Raw genomic sequence first — 23180 nt, forward strand, 5'->3', positions numbered from 1 at the left:
GTTCAATGAGAAGAAAGGTTTGTAATAAGAGTGTTTAGACAAGATGTCATATCTGCATCTTGTCCTCTGAGAAACAACTATGAAGACAAGAACATGAAATGTAGTAATTATTGTAACTGTCCTATTGACCTATTTTGAAACTGCTTCATTGATATTTTATTATATATATATATTACATAGACACGTCTATTACTTATCCATTGCTTTTTCTACACTTTTGTATGCTTTTTCTATCACTGAAAATGATAAACTATGCACCCTTGAGCATGTCTCGCACATACATATGATAATATCTTCAGAGAGTATATCCAACAGTGGAATTACTGGGAGCAGGGTAGGGTACTTTAATTATACAGTTTGAGCACTGTTAATCCAAAAAATCTCTGAGCTAACACTGCTTTAAAAATTTCAGCTTTTGGGGAATTTCAGATTTCAGATTTTTAGAATAGGGATGCTCAACGAGTCTATGCAAACATTCCAAAACTGGAAAAACTGAAATCTGAGACACATCTGATCCCAAGTACTTGGGTCAAGGAATCCTCAACCCATACTGCCAAATGCCTTCTGAAGGAATTATACCAGTACGTACTTCTCCAGCTGTACTGTTTCCCCAAACCTGTGCTTGGTGTTGCTAGATTTTATCTTCCATCCACGCCAAAGGTGCATAGTAGAATCTTCTTAGAGTACACAGTGAGAGGCGTTGGGGCTGAGTGCTCAATGTTGCTGGCTAGATGGGTGTCCTCTACAACTGTTCTGCAGATACGTTGAACATTCCTCCACTGAATTGATGTATTTATACTGATTTCTGTATTTCATATATTCTGGATGTAAAGAATCTAGTCTGCAATTTATCTTTTAACTTCCTGACATATTTTGAAGCACAGTTATTTATTTATTTGTTTGTTTATTTATTTATTTCAATAATGTTGAGTTTAGCTCTTTCCCCTGTCTGTTCCATTGCTTGTTTTTATCATGCCCACACACTTTTAATTCATTTTTGCCTATGATCTGAAGTATAGAGACCTTATTTATTTAAATACTAGTTGTTAAAGTACATGTCCTATGAGATTTTCTAATTTAACCATCTTCAAATACTCAGTTCATTTTGAGTCTGCGATTGGTGCTTTCTTCTGCTTTGTAGTTATGGGCTGTCTCTGTGCCCAGGACCAGCCTGAGCTTTAGACTCAGCGTCTTTTCACATCTTTCCCGAGCCTGTGGATTCCTCAGGCACGTGCAGTCACTTTCTCATTTTCACGAGATGTGCAGCTGTTGTTGCATGTCCTAGTGTTCCACAGGTAGCTCCTAGATGGAGGGGGGGGGGGAGAAATGAAGGAGGTGTGAGTTTTCAGATTTAAGGATCAGATCCCTGAGATTTGAGTTGTGGATTGTCCGCTATAAATGAGGGTGATGATTAGTATATGTCAGGAGTTTGTCTTTGTAAAGCAGATCAACTAGTACACGTGGATGCTCAGCACAGCCCCCCCTCCCCCCAGCATCTCTCTCAGTGCTCTTAGGGCTGAGCAACAAAGGATGCTTCCCCTTCCTGTTGTACCTCCCTGCCTTACCCTCCGCATTCCCCTCCCCCGTCATTTTGGCTAACAATATGGTCTACAAGGCTCAGGCAACACTTCAGTACATTAGATCTTAATTACCGTCCAATCTGTCCCCTGCTGTGTCCATAGATACTTATTGAGGGCTGGTCCTTACAGAGCCAGAAGGTCACCGCAGAAGGCAGCAGTGACTTGCAAGAACAGGCCAGCAGCCCACCCCCAGAGAAGGAAGCTGTTGAGAAATCTGCAGGCCTAGGCAGGAGAAGGCTGAATTGGGCTGGGCGGTAAATCAGGGTGGCCACAACAGTTGCTGAGGAACTTCCCTTTGTGGATTTACAATCTTGCTTCATTTTCTTATGGAGATCGCTTTCTCCTGTCTTCCTTACCCCTTCCCCTCCTGTCTTCTGGTTCTGTTTTCAGTTCAGGCCTCTCTTGACTCCTGACTCTAGTCTTTGTTCTTGTTCCTTGTATTCTTGCCTCTGGTGGCTGTGTCATGGCAGTCTTTGCGCCAGGCCTTCTAGCCCTTGATGTTTGGACAGTAAGCGATAAGTGCCAGAAAGGCTAACTGCAAGTCCACTGATGGACAAAGGTCATCCTGCACACTCTGGCTCCTGATCATGAGACTCCGCAGTGTGTAGGTGTATAATTAATTAGACCCAGTCACATGGTTTAGAGCATCTCAGAGAAAGGGTCCAAGCATAAATAAAATTGAAGACCTGTCTAGAAGCTCACAGACCCACTTCTTCATTTTGTCTGCCAACATTTCCCCACCCTTTTAAATAGACAGCAGCGAGTGGGAGCTGAGTAATTGGCAGGGGCAGGGAGTGAAGGTGGGTGGAAACTTTGAAATAATGCACAAAAGGCTTCTGGTGTAGAAATTTTCCAGTTGTTTCTGTTGCTGGAGGATTCACATATTTGCTTTATGCATGGATGGTTGGGCATTTTCCCTCTGAAGTGTAATTAATAATTTCTTTTTCACATACAGTTATGAGTAGGCTGTTGATGAACTAGCTTTATCCGTCCTCATTTCTGGGGCCTGCCTTCTGCAGTCATGGCATAGAATGGAGCCTGTCCTCTAAGTGCTTTAATCCCAGCAGTTTATATTTTAAGCTACTTAAAAAAGAAAATCCCTATAACTTGGTGCAGTGCCAGCATCGTTCAGGCTGCAGCTATTTTGGTTGCGTTGCTTTTCGACACATCTCACTGTCACGTTCTCCTTGGGAGGCCGATTATCTCTGGCCCCACAGGAGCAGCTGTGCTCTGGAAAGTGAGTTCCCTGGAGACGATTGTCAGGTGCTGTCCTGGGTTCTTCCACTGCTCGCTGCCTGGCGGCATGTCATCCTTCGGCTCCTTCAGCACAGGGGCCAGATGCCAGCCTAGCCCCAGGGTCCAAGCTGCAAAGACAGTACCCAGAAGGGCTCAATAGACACATGCCATACTGAAGCGTCCTGGAGGCTGAAACCTTCGCAAGCCTGTGAACTGATGCCATAGGTGATCCGTGCTTCAGCTCTTTCTTGTGGAGTAGTGATTTCTTATTCACAAGGCTGACAAACTGCTACCCACCTCTTACAAAGGCTTCTGTCTTTTCAAAAATAGCTATGGATTTATGTGACTTCTCAAAGCTGTTTGTTCCTAAGCCTCCAAGGATGGTCCAGAGCGGCCTTATCCCATTCATGGAAAATATTATGCATTATTGTTTTTTTTCTGGGTGCTCTGAATTTTCTAATAAATGACTAAGTGTAGCACACTTCCTGCAAAAATGTGACTGTTTTTCTCTTAATAGTGAGAGTGGTCTATGAACCCCTGCCTACTCTTTCTTTTTTTCCCCCAGTGCTGGGGATTGAATCCAAGGCTTTTGCATTAAGCTACATCCTCAGCCTTTTTTCTCTTTCTGTCCCTCTTCCATTCTTCTCTCTCTCTGTGTCTGTCTGTCTCTGTGTCTATCTGGCTCTGTCTGGCTCTGTCTCTGTGTCTATCTCTTCTGTGTCTGTCTGTCTGTCTGTCTCTTTTCTCACCTTGTCACCTTTCTTGGAACTTGAATCCCTAGCCTGGGAGAGTGGGCAAGAGCACTGGGGAAGAGCCCCACGCTCAGCCAGATCACACTCAACCATCTCCAAGAGATTCATCTTTCTGAAGTGCCTCTTTGTGAAGGAAAGCGCTCATATTTTATTTTCAGTTCATTCCAGGAAAGGTTCCCGAGCCACACAGGTTAAAAAAAAAGAAACAGAACACTAGAGTGGGAGACCAGGATGTGGAACCATCACCCACTAACCCTGTAGCCTTGGTGCTTACACTCAGGGTCCTTACTTTGTTCATCTGTAAAATAGGATGATAACAACATCTCTACTTATTCTGGAGTAGTTGGAGGATTCACTGACAACTAAAAGGAGGCACATGTGCTGGGCTACTGCAAGGACAACTAGTCAGGGTGAGTGGGTGGAAACCAGGCTCAGCATCCCTCCAGCCTTCTGACCAACATGAGCAGCCCTAAGCAGTTCTGCGGCTTCCTGTGGTACAATTCAAGGTTTTTTGTTGTTGTTGCTGCTGCTGTTTTTTTGTTTTTTGTTTTTTTTTGGCGGGGGGGGGGCTAATACTCGTACCCACATTGCAGGCTTGCTGTGAAGATTAAAAGTATTCATACTGCAAGTCACGACTTGGCTGTATTTCACTTGGCCTTTAAGGTGTATTTCTCAGATACAGAAGTAGGCTGCACACCTGGTGATACCCAGAGAAATGTGGCATGGTATGTGCACTTTGTCCCTATGGTAACAGTTATCAGACCAGAGGCAGTGGCTTCTGAGGAGAGTTCCAGAGAAGCCAGAAACTCAACTGTGACCCAGAAGCATTCATTAGACCTTTCTGGGCATCTTCCCAATGGCAGTTGCAGAGGGTGTCATTGTAAGCTGGCCTGATTGTTGCTCTCTGATCTCATAAGGAAGTAGAGGAGGGCAGGGCGGTGGCACAGAATGTGCTAGGAGTGTCTGACCGAGTTGTGTACCAGGCGAGCGTCTGGGTGGGGTGCCCACAGCCAGGTGCCCACAGGCCTGGAGGGAACAGTCTCCGTGACCAGCCAGGGAACCAAATGCTCCAGGCCCTTGTGTTGGGCCTTGCAGAATGAGTAGCAGTCTTCCAGGTGAGCTGTCAAGAGAGGCTTTCCACACACCTACCTTTCTCCTATGGGTCAGTCACTGCCTCTTGGATTTTCAACGAGGACCCTGGTAGGGTTTCTGAGCTACTTCCCATCTCTTAGGGCCTGTGTTTATACCCTGTGTGAAAAGTAACTGTTCTGGGCTTTGCTTGCCTGGGCTGAGCCTTTACTTTTAAGAAGTCTAGAGCTACTCAGTCCAGAGCAGCAGCCAGATCATATAGAGCTCTCCACATCAACATTAGTGAAAACTAAATAAAGTTAAAGTTGAATCACTCAGTGATGCTAGCTAGTTCCACTTAAGGGTCTCTGTGACCACTTGTGGCCAGTGGATACCCATGGCCAATGCAGGAGACACTTTCATCAGTACAGGAAGTTGTTGAGCATAGTGTTGATCTGGACAGAGCCTGGAATCACACAGAGAGGAGAGCAGGTGGGGTGTTCCTTCTCCTTGCCCTCCACTCCTGCTGTGTGAATCCACACGCTAAGCATGCACGTTCCCATGGGACCCCACAGAGGGACATCTGCCAGGCTTCTGCTACTTTCTGCCTGGACCCAGCTCTAAGGTAGGTCACTGATTGTCCTGGTAAAATACATGCATCATTAAATTGGTGAAATCTTTCCTGTAGTCCTGTGATCTCGGGACAGAGTGCTGGTCAGAGGATGCATGTGTCAGGGCCCTATTTCAGATGTCTTAGTGGGTGAGGGGAAACCAGGGCTGAGCATACATTGGGGAGAGGGCCCCGTGTCCATAGCCAACTGTGCGTGGCATTGGAGTCTCCTTTACACTCTGGAACTCCCAGCTAGACTAGCTGCAGCACTGCTGGGCTACCCGAATGCCTGCCCTGCCTTGAAGCCTTCATGACAAAATCACTTCCCTCAGCCTACACTGTTAGATGTCCTAAGAGCGGGTGCACATAAGGACCAAAAGTCCATTGCAAAGCAAAGAGAAGAGAAATCACCTCCTGGGCTCACACAAAGCCTGGAGCCCACAGCATTTGCCTTCAAACCTGCCCCCTCTCCAAAGTGTACTCAAACTTTCCATTACAACCTGGGATTTACATTTTACTGTGCTCTGGTATCTCAGGAAATTAGATAGAGCTACGACAGTGCATAACGGTGATGACTACAGGAATTAGGAGGCTTGCAGGCCCTGTGACTTACGGTTGCTATCTAAAATGATACGAGGAGGAATTTGACTTTAGCCCAGGTTTGGTTGTAATTTTCCAGAATGACTATCATTGTAGAAATCTAAACACGTGTGAATGACTTCCAGATTTTGTAAGTTATAATATCTGTTCCATCTGTTGAGAGAACTTGGAATTTCAGAGTTAGCTTGTTGATAAGGTTGTAGGGAGACAGAAATCTTTTCCAGAGTACTGTTACTCTGCCAATTGTAATTTAGCAAGCCCTTCATTCTGAAAGGGGCTTTCTAGTGCAAGTGAAGAATATGAGGTGTAATAATAAAACAATGAAAGTGAAGTTGCATTAGTCTCCTTTAAAATTCTCCCTCTTTCTCCAAATACACTTATGCCAACTATCTTACCACTTTCTGGAGCAGCTCTGGAAGTCCTCTTCCATGAGCATCTTTAGTTGACCATTGTAGCTCCTCACTGTCCTCACATGATTCAGAATGTCCACCTTTCATGGTCACCTTGACTTTGAGAAAGACCCAGTGGTTAGACAGTGCCAGATCCCATGAATAAGGTAGATGAGGATATACTTTAATGCTTAGGAGTCTGCTTGTCCATTGGGTGGTAGGTAGTCAACAGTAGCATTCCTCACACTCTGAACACTCCTTGGACCCCTGGTCTCTCAGTCTAACATGGTGTCTATAGACCTCTGCCACGTACAGTCCCTGCATACTTTGCAGGCTGGTTTCTTGCTGCTGTGCTTCCACTTCTGGTTGTCATGTGGATCTTGTCAGTGGCACCATCTATGTTGGGAAGGTGAAATAGACCAACACAAGCAGCAGCCTCTGTCTGCTGGACTCAGCCACCATGTGAACCTCTTAGAAGACCAGCTTCTGTGTCAGGAGGCGTGCTCAGTGCCAGCCAAGTCAACATGCCTCAGGAGGCCAGTCTCAGCAGGGAAAGGGCAGACAGGCATCTGAGTAGAATGTGTGCCATAGACATGCATTGGTGTCTTTCTCCAAGTCAGTTCAGTAGAGCTTGGCATGTGGAAAAGAGAACACAGATTTTCTTCTGTTTTAGGGCCACATCCTCCTTGTATGCAGAGAAAGCTGCCTGAGACTTTTCCCAAACCTTGGTACTTGACCTGAGTTTTTGCACTGGACTTTGTGTGCAGGACCTGCACCCACGTCCTCCTGAATGGTACCTTGGAGAAAGGCAGGTAGGAGAGGCCAGTGGATTGATCTTGGCTGGGGAAGCACAGGCAGTGTAACTGCCCCCTCAATAAAAGTCTGTTTGGAGAACAGAGAACAGAAATGGTTTTATTTTACATGGTTCTATGGATGACAGGTTTCCCTTTCATTACTAAGAATCAGAAGGCTATGGTATCGCCTTTTGAGGTTTTTGCTTGCTTGCTTTCCTAGTACTGAGGTGCTGAGCATCACCAGGGAGCTAATAGTGAACAGGCAAAGTCAAGAGCTTCAGTTTATAGAAATGAAACAGGTCATGAAGGAAATGCTGCTCCTTCTTGCCAAATCAGAGCTCAGTGAATAATTCAGCAAGTCCTTATGTTGGTGCTCTTTCTGTGTGTTTTGCAACATTATCGATTCATCTGAAGAATATACAATGAGACTAATAGGAGTTCATGAGTTGGGGAAATGCTGGCGGGATTCATGAGGCATCAGATGATGACGGTCCAGATAAAATGTCACTATGTATACGAAGATGTAGACGTCAGCGGGTGTGTGCACTGGGGTGTGATTGCAGTGGGGGCACTGAGAGCAGAGTCCAGTGTGACCGTGTCATGAACTTGCTGAGCCTCCTAGTCCAGTCCATCTCACCTTTAGCCCTGTTGACTCTTAGTGCTGGCTGATTCTTGGGAGCATGAGGTTGTCCTGGGCATCACTTTGGAGGCTATTCAATGGCACCCCTGGCCTTTGTCCACTGGATTCAAGTTGCAGCTCCAACCTGACCACCAAAAATGTCTCTCAGACCTCACCCTGGCTGAGAACCATTGTTCTAGACCAAGTGACGTTATCCTCTAAGTCACTGGGTCCTCATCTGTACGCCGCATGGGGTTGTACATGGCTTCTCATGTCCCATCCAATCTGACACTCCCAATGACATGAGGACCTGCCTCCTGAGCTGAGTACAGCCTGTGTTGCCATAATTCAGAATACACATGGGAATGTGTTCTTCCTAAGTTAACGTAACTCTCTCTCTCTCTCTTTTTTTTTTTTTTTGGTGGAACCAAGGATTGAACTCAGCCCTTTGCACTTGCTAGGGAAGCGCTTATTCCACTGAGCCATCTCCCCAGCCCCCACTCTCATTTATTTTATCATTCAGCTGTAAAATTCCCCCTTGTCCAGTTAGCAAATGTCCCTGAATAATTCACTATATTCCTCAACCCAAAATACATGTACAGTGGCTCTGATTTTTTACTAAACCTTACCTATATAGTTAGACTTTACAGGAGAAGATTTAAGACTTGGCTGAAATAGCTGTGTTTTTTCTCCCCTCCTTCCCACAGGAATTCTTACACTAAAGAAAGCCAATGAACTCTTAAGCACAGGTGTGCCAGGTAGTTTCCTGATTCGCGTCAGTGAAAAGATCAAAGGCTATGCCCTATCTTACCTGTCAGAAGAGGGCTGTAAACACTTCCTCATAGATGCCTCTGCCGACTCCTACAGCTTCCTGGGTGTGGATCAGCTGCAGCACGCCACCCTGGCCGACTTGGTGGAATATCACAAGGTAAAGTGATTCATAAACTCACTTTACTTGGTAAAGTACTGTCCTATAGCCGTTCTAACAAAGAAAAGCAATTACAAGGAAAATGATTGAAATCAGTAATGAGAGAATTAATCTTTGACAGTTTTTCCTAATAATCAGGATTCTTAATTGCATTTCTTTTAACATAGAGCCTAGTTTTTCTTCAGATATTCAAGGAGGCCCACTGTGGTCGAGAACTTCAGAGATGCTAGCAAAGTTGAGCACACACTCATTACATCTGGGAATGAATCTTAAGTTAGAATGCAAGCCCTAAAGGAAAGGGAATATGGGGATGGGAGTCCTTTAAACAGTGCAGTAAGCCAGCAAAGGTCTGTGTAAATCAAGGATTGAGGAATGTATCCCTGAGAAGGCAGGCAGGGCACCTCCAGCACCGCGCCTCCTCACTGTGTGCCTTCTGATTGACAGGAGGAGCCCATAACATCCTTGGGAAAGGAGCTCCTCCTCTACCCCTGTGGTCAGCAGGAGCAGCCACTCGACTACCTGGAGCTCTTTGAGTGACAGCGTCCACCAGGTCATCTTACGACTTCCGGCTGGGCTTTCCCCTTGACTTCTATGTATGAAGCCAAAGTCCCCCTGCAGTGGAGCCAATACAGAACGTTTCCCAGAAGTCCTTGCTGAAACCTCTCTTCTGTATAAACACTGGTTTAGTGTCAAGGGGAAATGACCTCTGCTTCATCTGCATTCCAAAAGTAAAGAGGGAAGAGTCCTAATTTCAGCAGTGACCTAACATGATGTGACCTTACTGATGGATATAAGATCAAGCCACACAGAAGAAACTGCAGGAATGCAGATGTACGTCCAAAACCAGTAGCTTCTGTGAAGTTTTTGTGACTTCTCCATTCCCCCTGTGGATCCTCTCAGAAGATCTCAACGTCTTGTTCTTATGAAGTTCCACTTAGCTGGGAAACACTGAGAAGCCCTTACCGATGGCTGAGATGATCCTCAAAATATACCTCCCTTATTGTGTGTATGGGGAGGGGCAGAAAAACAACCCCAAGTGTCAACCTGATTGGATATATTAAAATGTAGGATTAGAGGCCTCATAAACATAAAAGTACATATGGATCATGAGAAATGAGGACAATGCTCATTGTGTCTTAGGGTTATGTAGACAAGAACACAGGAAGTCAGCTCTTTGCATACTACTTGTGGGCTGGATTTCATTCCCCAAAATGATATCTTGAAGTTCTAATCCCCCGTATGTGCGTATGACCTTATTTGGATGTAGGGTCTTTGCAGATGGAGATAAATCCAATGGCTAATATCCTCATGAAGAGAGAGATTTAGAAACACAGCCCCACAGAGAAGACAGCCAGGGACAATGCAGCCAGAGGCAAGAATGGTGTTGCTGTTGACCAGGGGTTGGGGGCAACCTTCACATGTCAGGAGAGAGGTGTGAAACGGATTCCCTCCGGAACTTCAGGAGGAGACATGCCCATGCGGACACCTTGATTTCAGCCTTTGAGCTTCCAGAACTGCGAATGAATAAATGTTTACTTTAAGTTACTGAGTTTATGCCCATTCTTGCAGCAGCCCTAGGAAGCCCTACTGCGGTACTAGTGCAGTAGCTAAGGTAATTATGGGTCTGCACATCTCATAGACCCATACGTAGCTGCAGAGTCATAAGGAACTGCAAATGGTTTGTACTGTTAGACTTTGGTAAGAGCCTGTCTCTCAGCTTTTGGTTCTGTGATGCTGCAGTCAGACATTATGCCAAAACCTCTCTTCTGTTTCCCTCTCTTCCCACTATTTTCTGTGTCATTTGGGTAAATCTCTTTACCTCTCTGAAACTGCTTCTGAAAGAAGATATTTTAAACTGGGTTGTCTTTATTATTTTCATCCAGCTCTTCAGGCTTAAATTGTATTACTCACTGGTATGAATAGAACACTCAATAGTTACAATAGTTATGGAGATACATAAGATTTCAGTATCGCATAAATGTGACCATATGATACGCCTACACTGTGTGACTGGACGAAGATTGAGAACAGAAAATGATCCAACTGAATCAACCTAATTATTAGTTCCTTTTCTCTCATTGCTAAGACAAAATACCCAACACATGATGCTCCAAGATAAGAGTGGCACATGGCAGACTGGCAGCAGTTCATGGAGCTGGAGGACGGCAAAACCAACAAAAGCAAAAAGGAGGAGACACACCTATCTCTTTCCTTTATATTATTTCCAGTCTCCCAGGATTATGGCAGTGCTAGTCCAATCTGTGGACTGAGGCAGCAATCACCCTCCCTTAATCACAGCACTCTTAATTCCAGCACAGCGCACTCTCGATTTAGCCACCTCTGAAAAAGTCCTAAGGTCACATGAGGCTGGTGCAGGGGCTTTTGGACACCAATGGCAACACCTGATATTACACAGGCGCACGTGCTTGAGTCCTATACTGTTTCTATGTTGACTGTTGATACTCAGAGGAGAAACTAGCAAGTGTCTGGTGATGGGATGGCCAGGAGTAATACTTGAAATTCTTTGGGAAAGGGAATGCTTTATGGAATTCAGAAATTGATAAGTGTGGGTGAAGAGGCTTAGATTTAGTATCTGATTCTAGTGATGATTTAAGGTAACATCCTGATCTTGGCCCCAGTTCTCTCCTATTGCCTTACGAGCCCAGCTTCTTGCCCCACCTACTCCAAGTCTCTTGGTAAGGGATGTGGCCTTTATGTTACTCACCAGGTTCTTAACCCCAGGGTCCCTGACCTGTAGATTTTGGAGACTTTGGGCCTATTCCCAAATGCTACTTTGTGCTTGAGCTGGTTCTTCTCTCCTTCAGGATGATTCTGGAATCTTCCTCCACATTTTGTAGGGCTAGGGGGGATAGCTCAGTAGAATAAGCTCCTGCCTGGCAAGTACAAGGGCCTGAGTTCAATCCCTGGTTCTGAAAACAACAACAACAACAAAAACCCCATGTTTTGTGATCACTGCTTCGTAACGCTAGAACTCCGTCCCAGTCAGGTCGTCCATAAGGCTCCTGTTCTTGTCTCCCATCCTACCCTGCTGTACTAAGGTGCTCGGGAAAGTTATCCCTGTGTGTCACCTGCAGTGCTAGGCCTCGTCAAGATGTGTGAGTTGGATCCAGTCTCATCCTAAGAAGAAGGAAAGCAGAGATATAGTTAAGGAGAAAAAGGATCAAGAGAAAGAAAACATGAAGATGGAGAATGGACGAGCCAAAAATACCTCCAGGACAGGCTGGGGATATAGCTCAGTGGCACAAACACCTGGCAAGTGCAAGGTCCTAAGTTTGATTTCTGGCACAAAAACAAATCTCCAGGGAATTTATAAAAATTGCCTATCTGAGCTAATGCTTTGGAATTAAACTACCCTTTTAATACAAGAGTATATACTAGAAGGGCATTAAATCAGCTTTTAGGTTAAAAAGGGAAAAATTTAATGGCTCAAATGTTTGTTACCTTCTACAGAAGTAGCTTGCTCAGTGTACTACAGTCCAAACATATGACCTTCACACGTTCACATCTTGGGGCTCCTGCCACTTGGTGCAGTGAGGACACAGTGGTATTTGTAGGTTATGAGGGGTACATATCTGTGGGCACCTCTTTGCTTGCACTTGTGTCAGCAATGTAGGAAACGCTTTCAGGTCCACTTTCTTTATTGCTGACACAAAATAACCAACATTCACAATTTGTTTTTTTTTTTTTTTTTTTTGGTCTTTTGGAGACAGGGTTTCACCATGCATTTCAGGCTGGCCTTAAACTCACTTTGTAGCCTCTGTTGACCTCGAACTAACAGTGATCTTCCAGTCTCAGCCTCTGAGAGGCTGAGAATACAGGGCTGTGTCACCACACCCCCCCTCCAGTTATATCTTTAAGTAATACTTCCACTTGAATTGCATTTTTCTCTTCCTTAGACTAGATGTAAATCTTAGCTTTCTCTTGGTTTTCTGCTTTTATAATCTCTTCATCGTTTTCATTTACTCCTTCTCATGTGTTTTAGGAGCACTGCTCATCTCTGTCACAAAAGAGTAAGTCTTCTGCAGTGTTAATTCCGAGTGGATCACTGTCCTACCACTACATTTCGGGTTTAATTGCCCTCCTTCCATCTTTCCCTATGCAGGGATCTTTGTATGTCTCACCACTGCCCAAGACCAGAAACTATTAGGAAACTTAACGAATCAAAAGTATGCTCACTTTAGTCTGTGATAAAAAGATTATCTGTTAATGAAATAGCTGGCTAGAGAGAAAACCTAGCCAGTTTGGGTTTGGCTTCTATCTGTGATATTAGTTATGTGGGATCTTGAAAGAAAAATTATTCCTAAGCTTGTATGAGCTTCACCTACTTCATCCTGAAAACCAGAGTTACTAAAGTCATCCAGGTTCTAAGGATTAGAAATGTGTTAGGTGCTTGCGATAAAGAAATATTTCCATGAACCCCAGGGAGCTATGGGACCAACAAGGCTGACATCCATGTGGCCAGGCCTTCTTAATTGACAGTTCACATAACCAATGGGATGTGCTCCCTAGTAGCCCATTTCCTGGACTTTCTGGAATGATTTGTAAGGGAAAAATGATCCACAACTCCCAGGTTAATGGTACCCCTCCCCCCAAACTGGCCATTCACAAACTGACACAGTTGCCTATAGGTTACTGATTAGAAATCCTCAAAGATTTGCCTTCCTTTTGGAGATGGCTTTTTACTCTGGGACTTGCTCTGCCTGTCTCTCCAACAGGTCAGGTGGGGCCAGGGCAAAGCCTGATGGCCAGTGGGGTGAGGGGCCACTGCCCATGCCTATCTTTGGATTTTCTTCAGCCAACAGGATGCCCTGGATGAAGTCTTCTCATCAGTTGAGTCAAGAGCCTGTAACTCTCCCCAGTACTGTGTCTAGGAACCAGACACACTGGCAAACCCCTTCTCTGTTGAGGACACGGACACTGTCTTCATGGTGTGGCAGAGCCCAGGCAAATGCTTCCCAACCAGGCCACTTCTATTGCAGACAGCCCACATACCATCCATCTGATTTTTACATGGTTCCATTTGATGCTAGTAACTGGAAGAAACAAGAGGTTGTTAAATAAAAACTTTCATCCACCTCTGCCTGATTTTGAGGGGTTTCTATTGAGCTTTACAATTCTTTTCAAATGGGCTTCGAAGCTAGAGCATGCCAGCTGATGCCACTTACTGTTTTTAAGCCCCAGTTGGGCAGTGGAGTTGGATGCTACAGGGAGAGGATGGAGGGCAAAAAAGCTGCCCGGATGGCACTCACTGTAGCCCGGGCTACAGTGTTCAACTCTACAGCTGCTGAGAAACAAGCAATGAATCTACTTCACCAAACGATCCTCCAGGTTAAGGGCCGTTCGGTGAGTGCAGGGTGGAGGCTGCACTAGGTGGCCTGGCCCTCCCTGAATCTCAGGTGGCTGGAGAAAGTTGGAGAGCCCTTCTTCCCCCCAGAATGGCTCTGCCCTTTCCAGCTGTGACCTTCCCCAGGACTGCCCCCTCTTTCACCCCATGTCCACTCTCCAGGTTCACTCTCTTACTAGAATTGCCCAAAAGCCAGATGCAGTCCAAGGACAGGGTGTGCCTACTGCAGAGAGCACATTCAGAGGCTCAGCAGCACAGAGGCCATTTGAAAGGCACCTCTGCTGACAGGAAAGAACATATTCTCTGTGTTGGCAAAAGCCACCCCCCAAACCCCCAACCAACTGGCACAGTCCCCAGTTTTGAGCAGCAACAACAAAGCTCTAAGCCCTGCCAGGAGAAATAGCTTTGAATTAAGACATAAAGCTAATCAGAATATGGATCACAGAAAGCCGCCAGGTATTTGATGTGTGTTGAGAGGAAAACATACCCGCCCCACTGTGGAGCTGCCCAAGGTCATTACCCCTCCTTGGTAGCGCTCAGAGACAGTATCAAGTCTTTTTTTTTTTTTTTAAAACACAAGTAGTCTCAACTGCTGTCCCCACCTACTGAAGATGATTTTTGAATTTCATATCTTGGAATTCTGCATGAAAGCTGTTCCTGGATCGCTGTGTAAGGAGTTCCCATTCCTTTTCTTTGGATTTCACAGCTGGGGCTGGAGGTATGGAACAGAGAAATGGTGGGGAAGCATGGTCCAAGAGGACAGGCTCAGACCTGCTCCCAGGCCAAAGCTGTCTTCTAGATCTTCAAGGCCATCTGAGGTTGGTCATGAGATAAGGAGATCACACAAGGCCTGCCTGATTCCGGCTGAGCCTTGGGGAAAACCTTTTCACATTTCTAAGCTTCACATTTTGCAGCTGGAAAATGAAATGTAATGATATTACTTACCTTCTAAGGTGGGCATTATGAACATAAGGTTCCTGGCAAGATTCTTTACTTCAAAAACATCTAATGTCTCCAACTGCCTAGGGGAACCATCAACTCCAAATTACCAAACACAGAATTTAAGATAGGAATTATTCATTGCATGTTATACTCCTAGTACTCTTCTCTTCTCCATGGTGCAGTTGGAGTTTTGATGACAGCAGTGATCTCTCATTCATGGTCCTTAGTGGCTCTCTGATTTCATCCAGGAAGTGCTGGGCATACTGAGCTCAGAATTTCCCAGATACAGTCATACATGAGGAGCTGTATGCTGAATACCAACCAGACATAAATAACTGCCATGTGCCTGCTACGTGTGGTGTCTTCAATGAGTCACCCTGTCCACTCAATCTTCACAACAACCCTATGATACATAGATGTGACTGCATTCATTACGCAGTACTCTGAATGAGAAGCCTGAGGTACAGAGGCATTAAACAACTCATTTAAGTTCATGTAGGCTTCAAATAAGAGATAGAGGGGCCAGCCAGGTAGCTCAGTGGATTCAACTGCCTGCAGGGACCAGGGTCTGATCCCTGGCATGCCGGGCTGGTCCTGCCCCCTGGGGCACACTGAGACGGCCCACTGAGATGGTGACTGAGACTGGGTGTGGTGGCACGTGCCTGTAATCCCAGTGTTTGGGGGACTGAAAACAGGAGGATCATTACAAGTCTGATCTGTGCAGTGAGACCCTATACCAAATACATTTAGAAGAAGAAGAAAGAGCTAGAATTTGAAGAGTGTCATGGTGGCACATGCCTGTAAACTGTCGCACTCAGGAGGCTGAAGAAAGATCCTAAGTTTAAATTCAGTGTAGGCTACATAGCAAGACCTTGTCTTAAAAAAAAAAAAAAAAAAAATTGGAACTGGGGATATAGCTCATTGACAGACAGTCTGCATGAGGCCTGAGTTCAATTTCTAGTGCCAAAAAAGAAATGAAATAAAATAATGGAGAAATACATTAAGAAATGAAGAAATAAAAATGTACCGCTGGCATGGTGACACATGCAGCTGTAATCCCAGCACTAGAGAGGATCACAAGTTGAAACGTAGCCCAGGTAACTCAGTCATTTAGTGAGACCCTGTACAGAGGTTCACTTTCCAAGTACCACACACAGACAAAAACAAAGCAAAACAAAACAGTAAGACCTACTGGAACTTGAATTCTGGTTGTCTGTCTAGAAAAGTCATGGTATTAGCTCCCCACTGTAGTGAATCCTGGTCAGGTTGGATGAAATTAGAGAGCAGATGACTTCACCAATTAGCAGAGCAAGCTCTGGGTAGCTATTTTCATAGGTCAGGTTCTCTCACTACTGAAGAATGGAAAGAGGCACATGGGCCACTCTTGTGACTGGCAAGAGGGGCTGGGACGTCGAAAACTGGAGGCAAAATAGCACAAGGGGGTCAGTGCCCTCACTTGGAGGCAGAGGTGTTGGCAAATGATAACAGGTGGGTGGGGGTGTGCATTGGGGTGGAGCGTAGCAAGGCTTGACTAGTAGCAACTGCCCATATGCACGGGGTAAATGCTACCATGGTTTATTTCAAGATTCCAGCCTGTCTTCTTTGAGGGGGAAGCTGGGAAAAGTTGTTGATTGGCTCTGATGTAGCTAAATCAGGAGCAATGGGGGTGACTCCCAGTGTATTCTAGACCCCAGGTCAGTCTGATAGTTGGTTAACAGGCAATTAGAAGAGGTGGACTATGACTATGCAGAGTTGGGAAGTTGGGAGGGGCTTTCAGCCAGTTCAGGTCCAGTGCTTCCTGGCAGCATCCTTCCTTTGCAAGATGCAATGCGCTGGGTCCTTCAAGGCAATTTCATTACGGCTTTCCTTTGCTGTATGAGTTTAAATTATAGTATCTTATTTAAACATTAGCGGGGCTTTTTCTTTTACCTATGCCTCAGGCAGACCATGGATACAGATGGCTTGCCTGTACTTTCCAAGAGCAGCTTCTGACTTTTAACAAAGCTGCTTTACCTGGCTAAGCTTTAAAAAGAAAGAATTGAGTAGGTTGTTTCTTTACCTCTTCAGCCACTCTCAGTAACTTTTAAAGCTGAGTTCTTATCCATTCTCTTGGGCACTTATGCACTGTCAGGCACCTGTGCACTCTCGGGCACCTGTGCACTCTCTCGGGCACCTGTGCACTCTCGGGCACCTATGCACTCTCTCGGGTGCCTGTGCCACACAATGTAAATAAGCATGAATGACTGATTAGCTGCAGAGTGCAGCCAGGACTGAAGCTCAGAGAGACTCTTAGCCCCACCCTATCGCATAGCTTAAATATTTGATCTCTACCACCACCCTTGTTGGGAATGCATCCTCCTGAACCTGGTCAGTCCCAAATCCCTCAGGACCACTGTTGAGACAGGCCAGCCTGCCCCGAGGTCCCTAGTGTCACCACAGTATATGAAAGTATTAAGTATAGAGTGGCAAGGGGCCTTAGAAGGCACTTCTCAACATCCTGTAATTCCAAAGGTCAAGTGCAGTGTATCGTTAGTTCATGTTTTTCATTATGGTCCTCTTCTTCCTCTTGCCTGGTATTGACTCCCAAGGCACATCTGGAGCGAGTCGAGGTTATTCCCCTTATAGGAATCTGTCCCAAAGAGTTAAAGATCTCATACTGGAGTGATACACTGCACACCTGTATGTATAGCATCACAACTCCTGCACACAGCCTGTCTGCCCATCAACTGATGAATGGATAAAGAAAAGGTGGCCAAACTTGGTGGTCTGTAGGATCAAAGATGTACCTTGAGGCCACCATGCTAACTGAAGTAACTCAGAAATGCAAGTATAAATACCGCATGATTTCTCACATATGAGAAACCCAAGATATACATGCAGAGCAAAATAGAAGATAGATAATATAGTTTGCAAATGGAAATGGGATCAAGAGATGGAGGGAGATGGGGAGGGAAAAGGATTGAAGATACATTTTGTATGTGGACCAACTCCGCACAAAGAATGCAAATATTATGTAGTGGGAACATGTGGGGGGAGGGGTGGGGAAGAAAGAGGGAAAGGAGAAAAGAGAGAAGAGACAGAAGACCTGTGTAGGACATCCTCATGTCATCTATGGCTACATGCCAGGTCGAAATGCTCTTAAATGCCTAGGACAACCCTTGCAATCACACCTAGAAAAGAATCACCTTGAGAAGTTCTGATTTGAACATATGATAATATTTTCCAAAAATTAAAGACATACCATTCTTATTCCAAGAAGAAATCAAACCCACAAATCATATTTTTATTAGCGGTGCAATGCCACCTTCCATTCATGTCTCATGTTTTAATTAAATTTTATGAACTACCAGTACAAATCAATACAATGCTCTTCCTTTTACCAACAGCTTGAATGCTCTTGGAGCTTTCAAACAATGAGTTTACTGTAGGCAAACAGAAGGAAAGGAATCAGAGAGATAATTAGCTCATGCAGCTGGTGCTGGCTAATAAATAAATTATCCTCACATGGATGTAGAAACCACTCAAGGTTAACTGTACTTATTTTAAAAAACACTCTTTGAAATTGGAATAAAATGCAATTTTCAGAAGCATCTTGGTGATTGAGTTGAACTGCTTAATTTTAAAAATAATTAAATTACTTCCACCTCGCCTGGGGTGAGGGAACAAGTAGTAAAAACTTCCATCTTGCTGGACTCTGGCAGACAGATTGAGTTTTTTTTTTGTTTTGTATTTTTTTTCCTCCTGCTTTTCTTCTTATGGAAGCCAGAAGCCAGGAAGAGCACCCTGCTTTGAAAAAGAGATTGTTTGGTTCATAACTTTGGTTTATTTAAACAGGCAAGAGAGAGACTTAAATATGTCAAGATCTCATCAGTCAGAATGCAGTTCCCTTCTGGATAAGGTGACAGTGTCTCTTCCTCCAGTGTTCAGTTGCTCCTCCTCCTGCACCCTTTTCAGATGAAGTATCTACACAACCCTTGCCCAGTGGCCCCATCCAGGCCTTCACTCATCTCAAGGCCTGGACTTTCAGTGCCAGACAGTATCCGTGTTTGGCAAGATGTGGTATCAATCCGACATTCTGAACTGAAAGTTCCCACAATGCACTAAAAATATCTTCTTAAAAAAACATAAACACGTATATGCTAAATTGTGCTTAGTAAAGACTGCAAATCTGTAATTAAATAAGCAGGGGATAGCACACAAGCGAAAACACATCTTTAAATAAACAAATGGAGAAGGTTAAAAAAAGATGATAGAAAGATAAGCAGATTATTTTTGGTTAACCTTGAGGGGAAACAACACAGGATTTGTGGTGACTGGTCCATCTAGTCCACCTGATTTTGCCTGCGATCTTCATGAGGCTCATGAGTGAATGTCTGCATTTGACTCGGTTTGCTCTGCTGCCTTCTGAGGCGTTCGCATTTCTACAACTGGTGCGCCACTGACAGAACCATTCATATGAGGAGAAACGTGCTTGCCTTTCATTCTCCTGAACTTCTGACAAAGCTGGTCCTAATTCATGAATATTTCAATAAGCACAGAAAACAACAGATCTCGTTTTGTTGTAAACACAATCAAAACTCCACGCCACCAGGCTTGTCATCTCCTAATCATTCCGCCTTTGTCCGGCTCTTCCCTGGTGCATCTGGGCTATGTTTGCAGGCACGGCAAAGATTTTAATTCCTCTTGCATAAAGCCAAGTAGAGAGGAACTGAAGGCTCTCTCCTGTCGTCTCTTACTAATCAGTCAGATTCTTTTTGTGCCCTTTATGGCAGTCTTTTCCTTGTTGCAACCATTATTTTGGTAATTGCAAAAGGAAGATAAAATGTCGCTGCAGATCTGTCCCCTAGGAGCTCATGTCTTTTTGCTGCTTGTCTTCTGTTTCTGTTTGCGTAGGTGAGCTTCTATCTCGTGCCGGAAGACCAGCATCCCCAGCTGCCCGTGGGATGCCTCGTTCATAGCCTTGGACTGCATGCACATTTTGTACTGCTCAGGAGTCAGCTCGTCCACACAGCGCTTCTCATGCCAGAGGTGAAAGAGTCCCCGGACTGGCGTCCGCACCACAATGAGGTTGCTATGGAGATACTTTCGATACAGGTGCACATCCTCGCCGCCCCAGCCTTTGATATCCAAATCAAACCCACCTGTGGGGAGAGAATGGAGAATGCAGAGTTTAAAATCATACATGGGTCTATCCTCATCGGTCTTGACTCCCCTGCACTCCATAGCACAGAACTTGCCACGAAGAGCCATTTAGAAGTGCTGTACCGCTCCTTGGGGTTACCAGAGTGGCCAACTAGCTCGAGAGACCTTGAAAATGCCCCACAGAAATGACTTTCCCACAGACAGTGCAGACTTCTGGAGATGACAAGACCTTGTAAGGAATTCTAAGTGTTTGTTGGTGAAAGAGCCACTGGCAACCATAACAGATGGCCTGACCTGGAGCTAAGAGCTTCCGCCGCATCCCTGCTTGGTGACCTGAAGCCTCCCAGTGCAAGTTCTTAGGTTTCTGTCTGGATGTGGCTTTCCCCTGCAACTGCAAGCAGAATACACAGGGGCTTCCAGGGTGTGGGAATGGAAGGGGATTTTGCAATGGAAAAATTATGCCCCAAAAGAACTCTGCTTTTCACAGGCTACAGCGGCCCTGGGAAGCAGGGGGATGATGAAGTGGGTCACTTGAAAGGGGTGGACTCGGCGTCCATCCTGACGTTTTTAAGCAAAGAAACTGGATTAGTGAATCCCTTTCAAAGTCTGTTGTAGTCCACTGAGGTCTCAGTTTTGTAAACAGGTGTCCTCCGCTGACTAAAGCTACCAGGTCATGTACAGGACCAAAGAAGGACCAGCCTTTTTGGCATCATCGTTTTCTCTCCTGGGAGATTTAGCCACCTCTTGCAAAGTGATTCTCAACATCTTCCTACAGTTGTTTTCTCTTGGCCCCTTTACTCCCTGAACACCCTCACCACACACACACACACACACACACACACACACACACACACACACTATGCTCTGATCCAGGAAGGATCTGGCCAGAACCAGGAAGGGGGCTCAGGCACCGGAAAACACAATGAACCAATCAACCCCTGGCTGGGTTTATGAAGGACCTGGCCTCTCAGTTAGGGGGCAGCCAAAGACAAGGGGCTAATTATGAGTCATAAGGCAAGAGTTTATATCTTAGCTCTTTTAGCAGCTCCCACTTATCCTTCTTTTAGTGTTTTCAACCCCTTAGTAAAGTAACTATCATAATCAAATGTAGTACTGTAAGGACCAGAGCTTGGATAATTCTAGGTGATTTATCACTGTTACTGTTATTTATAGCTTACTAAACACAAGGCGCACAAGCAGGGCACTTGCTGATAAGTACCAGATTGCAGAGAATGGGGGCTACTGGGGCGCAGAGGTCACTCAAGGTCGCAGCAGCTGCTTCCTTCTGAGGAAGGGCACCCTGCCCAGCCTGCCACGCCCCACCTTTTGGAGCGAAGGGACATTCATCTTTAGAAAAATCCAATATGATGAACGAATCAGAATGAGTCCAAATCTGGTAAGCACATGTGTCTTCACAGAAGGGTCTCTTTACAAAGAGCAAGGAAACAGTTTCTTGAATGGAAATCTTTGGAAAAAGTGTTAAAGTATCACTTTGGGACATGTGAGTGGATATAGTAATTTAGGAATATTTCCTCTCGATGGAGGCACGAGGAGCAGCTGTGGTCAGTTGTTGGGTGTCCTCAGAGCAGCCATGACTAAGGGAGCAGCACCCTTGTGGTTTGGTACTTCTTACGGGACTTAACCCAAAGGTTGTTTGATCACCCTCCAACCTCCCTCTCCTTCTTTCTCTTATGTTTCCTTCCTTCCTTCCTTCCTTCCTTCCTTCCTTCCTTCCTTCCTTCTTTCCTTCCTTCCTCCTGCCCTCTCTCTCCCTCTTTCCCTTTGTGATCTGCCTGCCTCAGCTTCCTAGTATCCAGGACTATAGGTACAGTATATACCAGAATGCCCTACCTTTTCCCTTTCCCTTGTTTCTTTCCTTTCCTCTCCTCTCCTCCTCTCCTCTCCTCCCCTCCATTTCTTCCCCTTTCCTCTCCTCCCTGTCTTCCAGAGCCTCACTCCAGAGCCTCACCTCTCTACCACTGAGCCACACCCTTAGCCCTTCTTTTTAACCTATAGCCCATGTCATTACTGAAGAAAACAAACCCAAGGCTGCTCCTACACCCCAATTTTAAAACAAGAAGTTTAGAAGCTTCTTGGCCTTGGGCCTGAGGGGGCATGGGTGGTAGGAGATTAGGAAAGAGCAGGATGGAACATCCAGGGGACCAAGAAGGGGACGCTCCCTTGCCTTGTAGCAGGGCCTGCTGGCCACTCAAGGCACAGGCCAAGACTCCCCACTGGTTTTCTCACCCTAGTGGTGTAGAGTCCCATTCTATTCTCTTCAGAGGTGCACATATAAATACTGCTGAGGGGAGGTGGTGAGGCACTTCCACGGTGGACTCTACGTCCTTGTCTTATGTAGTCCTCTATCTCTGAGAGCACTCCTCGATTTTGCTGAAACCTGCCTTTCTGCACTGTGCTCTGGAAACCCGTGCGTGCATGCACGCGTATGTGTGTGTGTGCGCGTGCACACAAACGCATGTATTCTGACAGCACCTGCACACTCAGGCTGGGCTTGGTGACATCTAGAACTTTCCTCACATCCTCAGAGACTCTGCACAGGGCCCCATCCAGGACCCATGCAGCAGTAGGAGGCGCTCAAGAACCAGCCTCAAAGCTGCGCAGGCACGGCAGAGTGATGTCTGAGGAGAGCAAAGGTGCTGGGGGACACCATGGGGGCCAAAGTGCTGCCGGCTCCCAAGGCCCCTCTTTTCCAGGCTGCACCATGGACACATTTTTTAAGGAAATGGCAGCATCTTGGCCCTCAACTCCTAGGAAACCCACTGGGCTCCCTCAAGGGCTGTACGCGGAGTAGCCTCCAGGTGGCAGCAGAGATGCAGCTGCGTCTCACCTATGTTGATGAAGTCCGAGCGATACTGGCATGTCATCCCAAATCCAAAGTCTCTCCAAAATCCAGTTTCCTTCTTTATGACCTGCAAAGAAAGCATGGCCAGACTGGGTGCATAAAACCGAGCATTCACAAGGTCGGATGAACAGCGCTCCGCAGGGAGTCCGGCCCGGTCCTCCTCCACAGCCACAAGCCCGGGTGGGAGCAGAGGTGTCGGGGTCCTCACAGCCAGGAACACAGGAGCGTCACCAGTGGCCAGGCGGGACCCTGTGAGCACCGGTTTTGGCACTTCTTGCTGGAATGTTTGTAC

At 45.8% G+C, this 23180-nt stretch overlaps 2 protein-coding genes across 2 annotated transcripts in view; one reads left to right on the forward strand and one right to left on the reverse strand.

Moving 5' to 3' along the window:
• Nucleotides 1-10119, forward strand: part of Sh2d4a (SH2 domain containing 4A) — a 62796-nt gene extending 52677 nt beyond the window's left edge. Inside the window, exons 7-8 of the mRNA XM_023714700.1 lie at nucleotides 8356-8576; nucleotides 9021-10119. Coding sequence (XP_023570468.1) covers nucleotides 8356-8576; nucleotides 9021-9113 — 314 coding nt within the window. The 3' untranslated portion in view covers nucleotides 9114-10119. The remainder of the gene's footprint in view (nucleotides 1-8355; nucleotides 8577-9020) is intronic.
• Nucleotides 10120-18204: 8085 nt separating this feature from the next.
• Csgalnact1 (chondroitin sulfate N-acetylgalactosaminyltransferase 1) overlaps nucleotides 18205-23180 on the reverse strand; it is a 193955-nt gene continuing 188979 nt past the window's right edge. Inside the window, exons 8-9 of the mRNA XM_004630620.2 lie at nucleotides 22874-22955; nucleotides 18205-20024 (exon numbers count right to left, since the gene is read on the reverse strand). Coding sequence (XP_004630677.1) covers nucleotides 19735-20024; nucleotides 22874-22955 — 372 coding nt within the window. The 3' untranslated portion in view covers nucleotides 18205-19734. The remainder of the gene's footprint in view (nucleotides 20025-22873; nucleotides 22956-23180) is intronic.

Source organism: Octodon degus, unplaced genomic scaffold, assembly GCF_000260255.1.
Source record: "Octodon degus isolate 3935 unplaced genomic scaffold, OctDeg1.0 scaffold00036, whole genome shotgun sequence".
Taxonomy (NCBI): Eukaryota; Metazoa; Chordata; class Mammalia; order Rodentia; family Octodontidae; genus Octodon; species Octodon degus.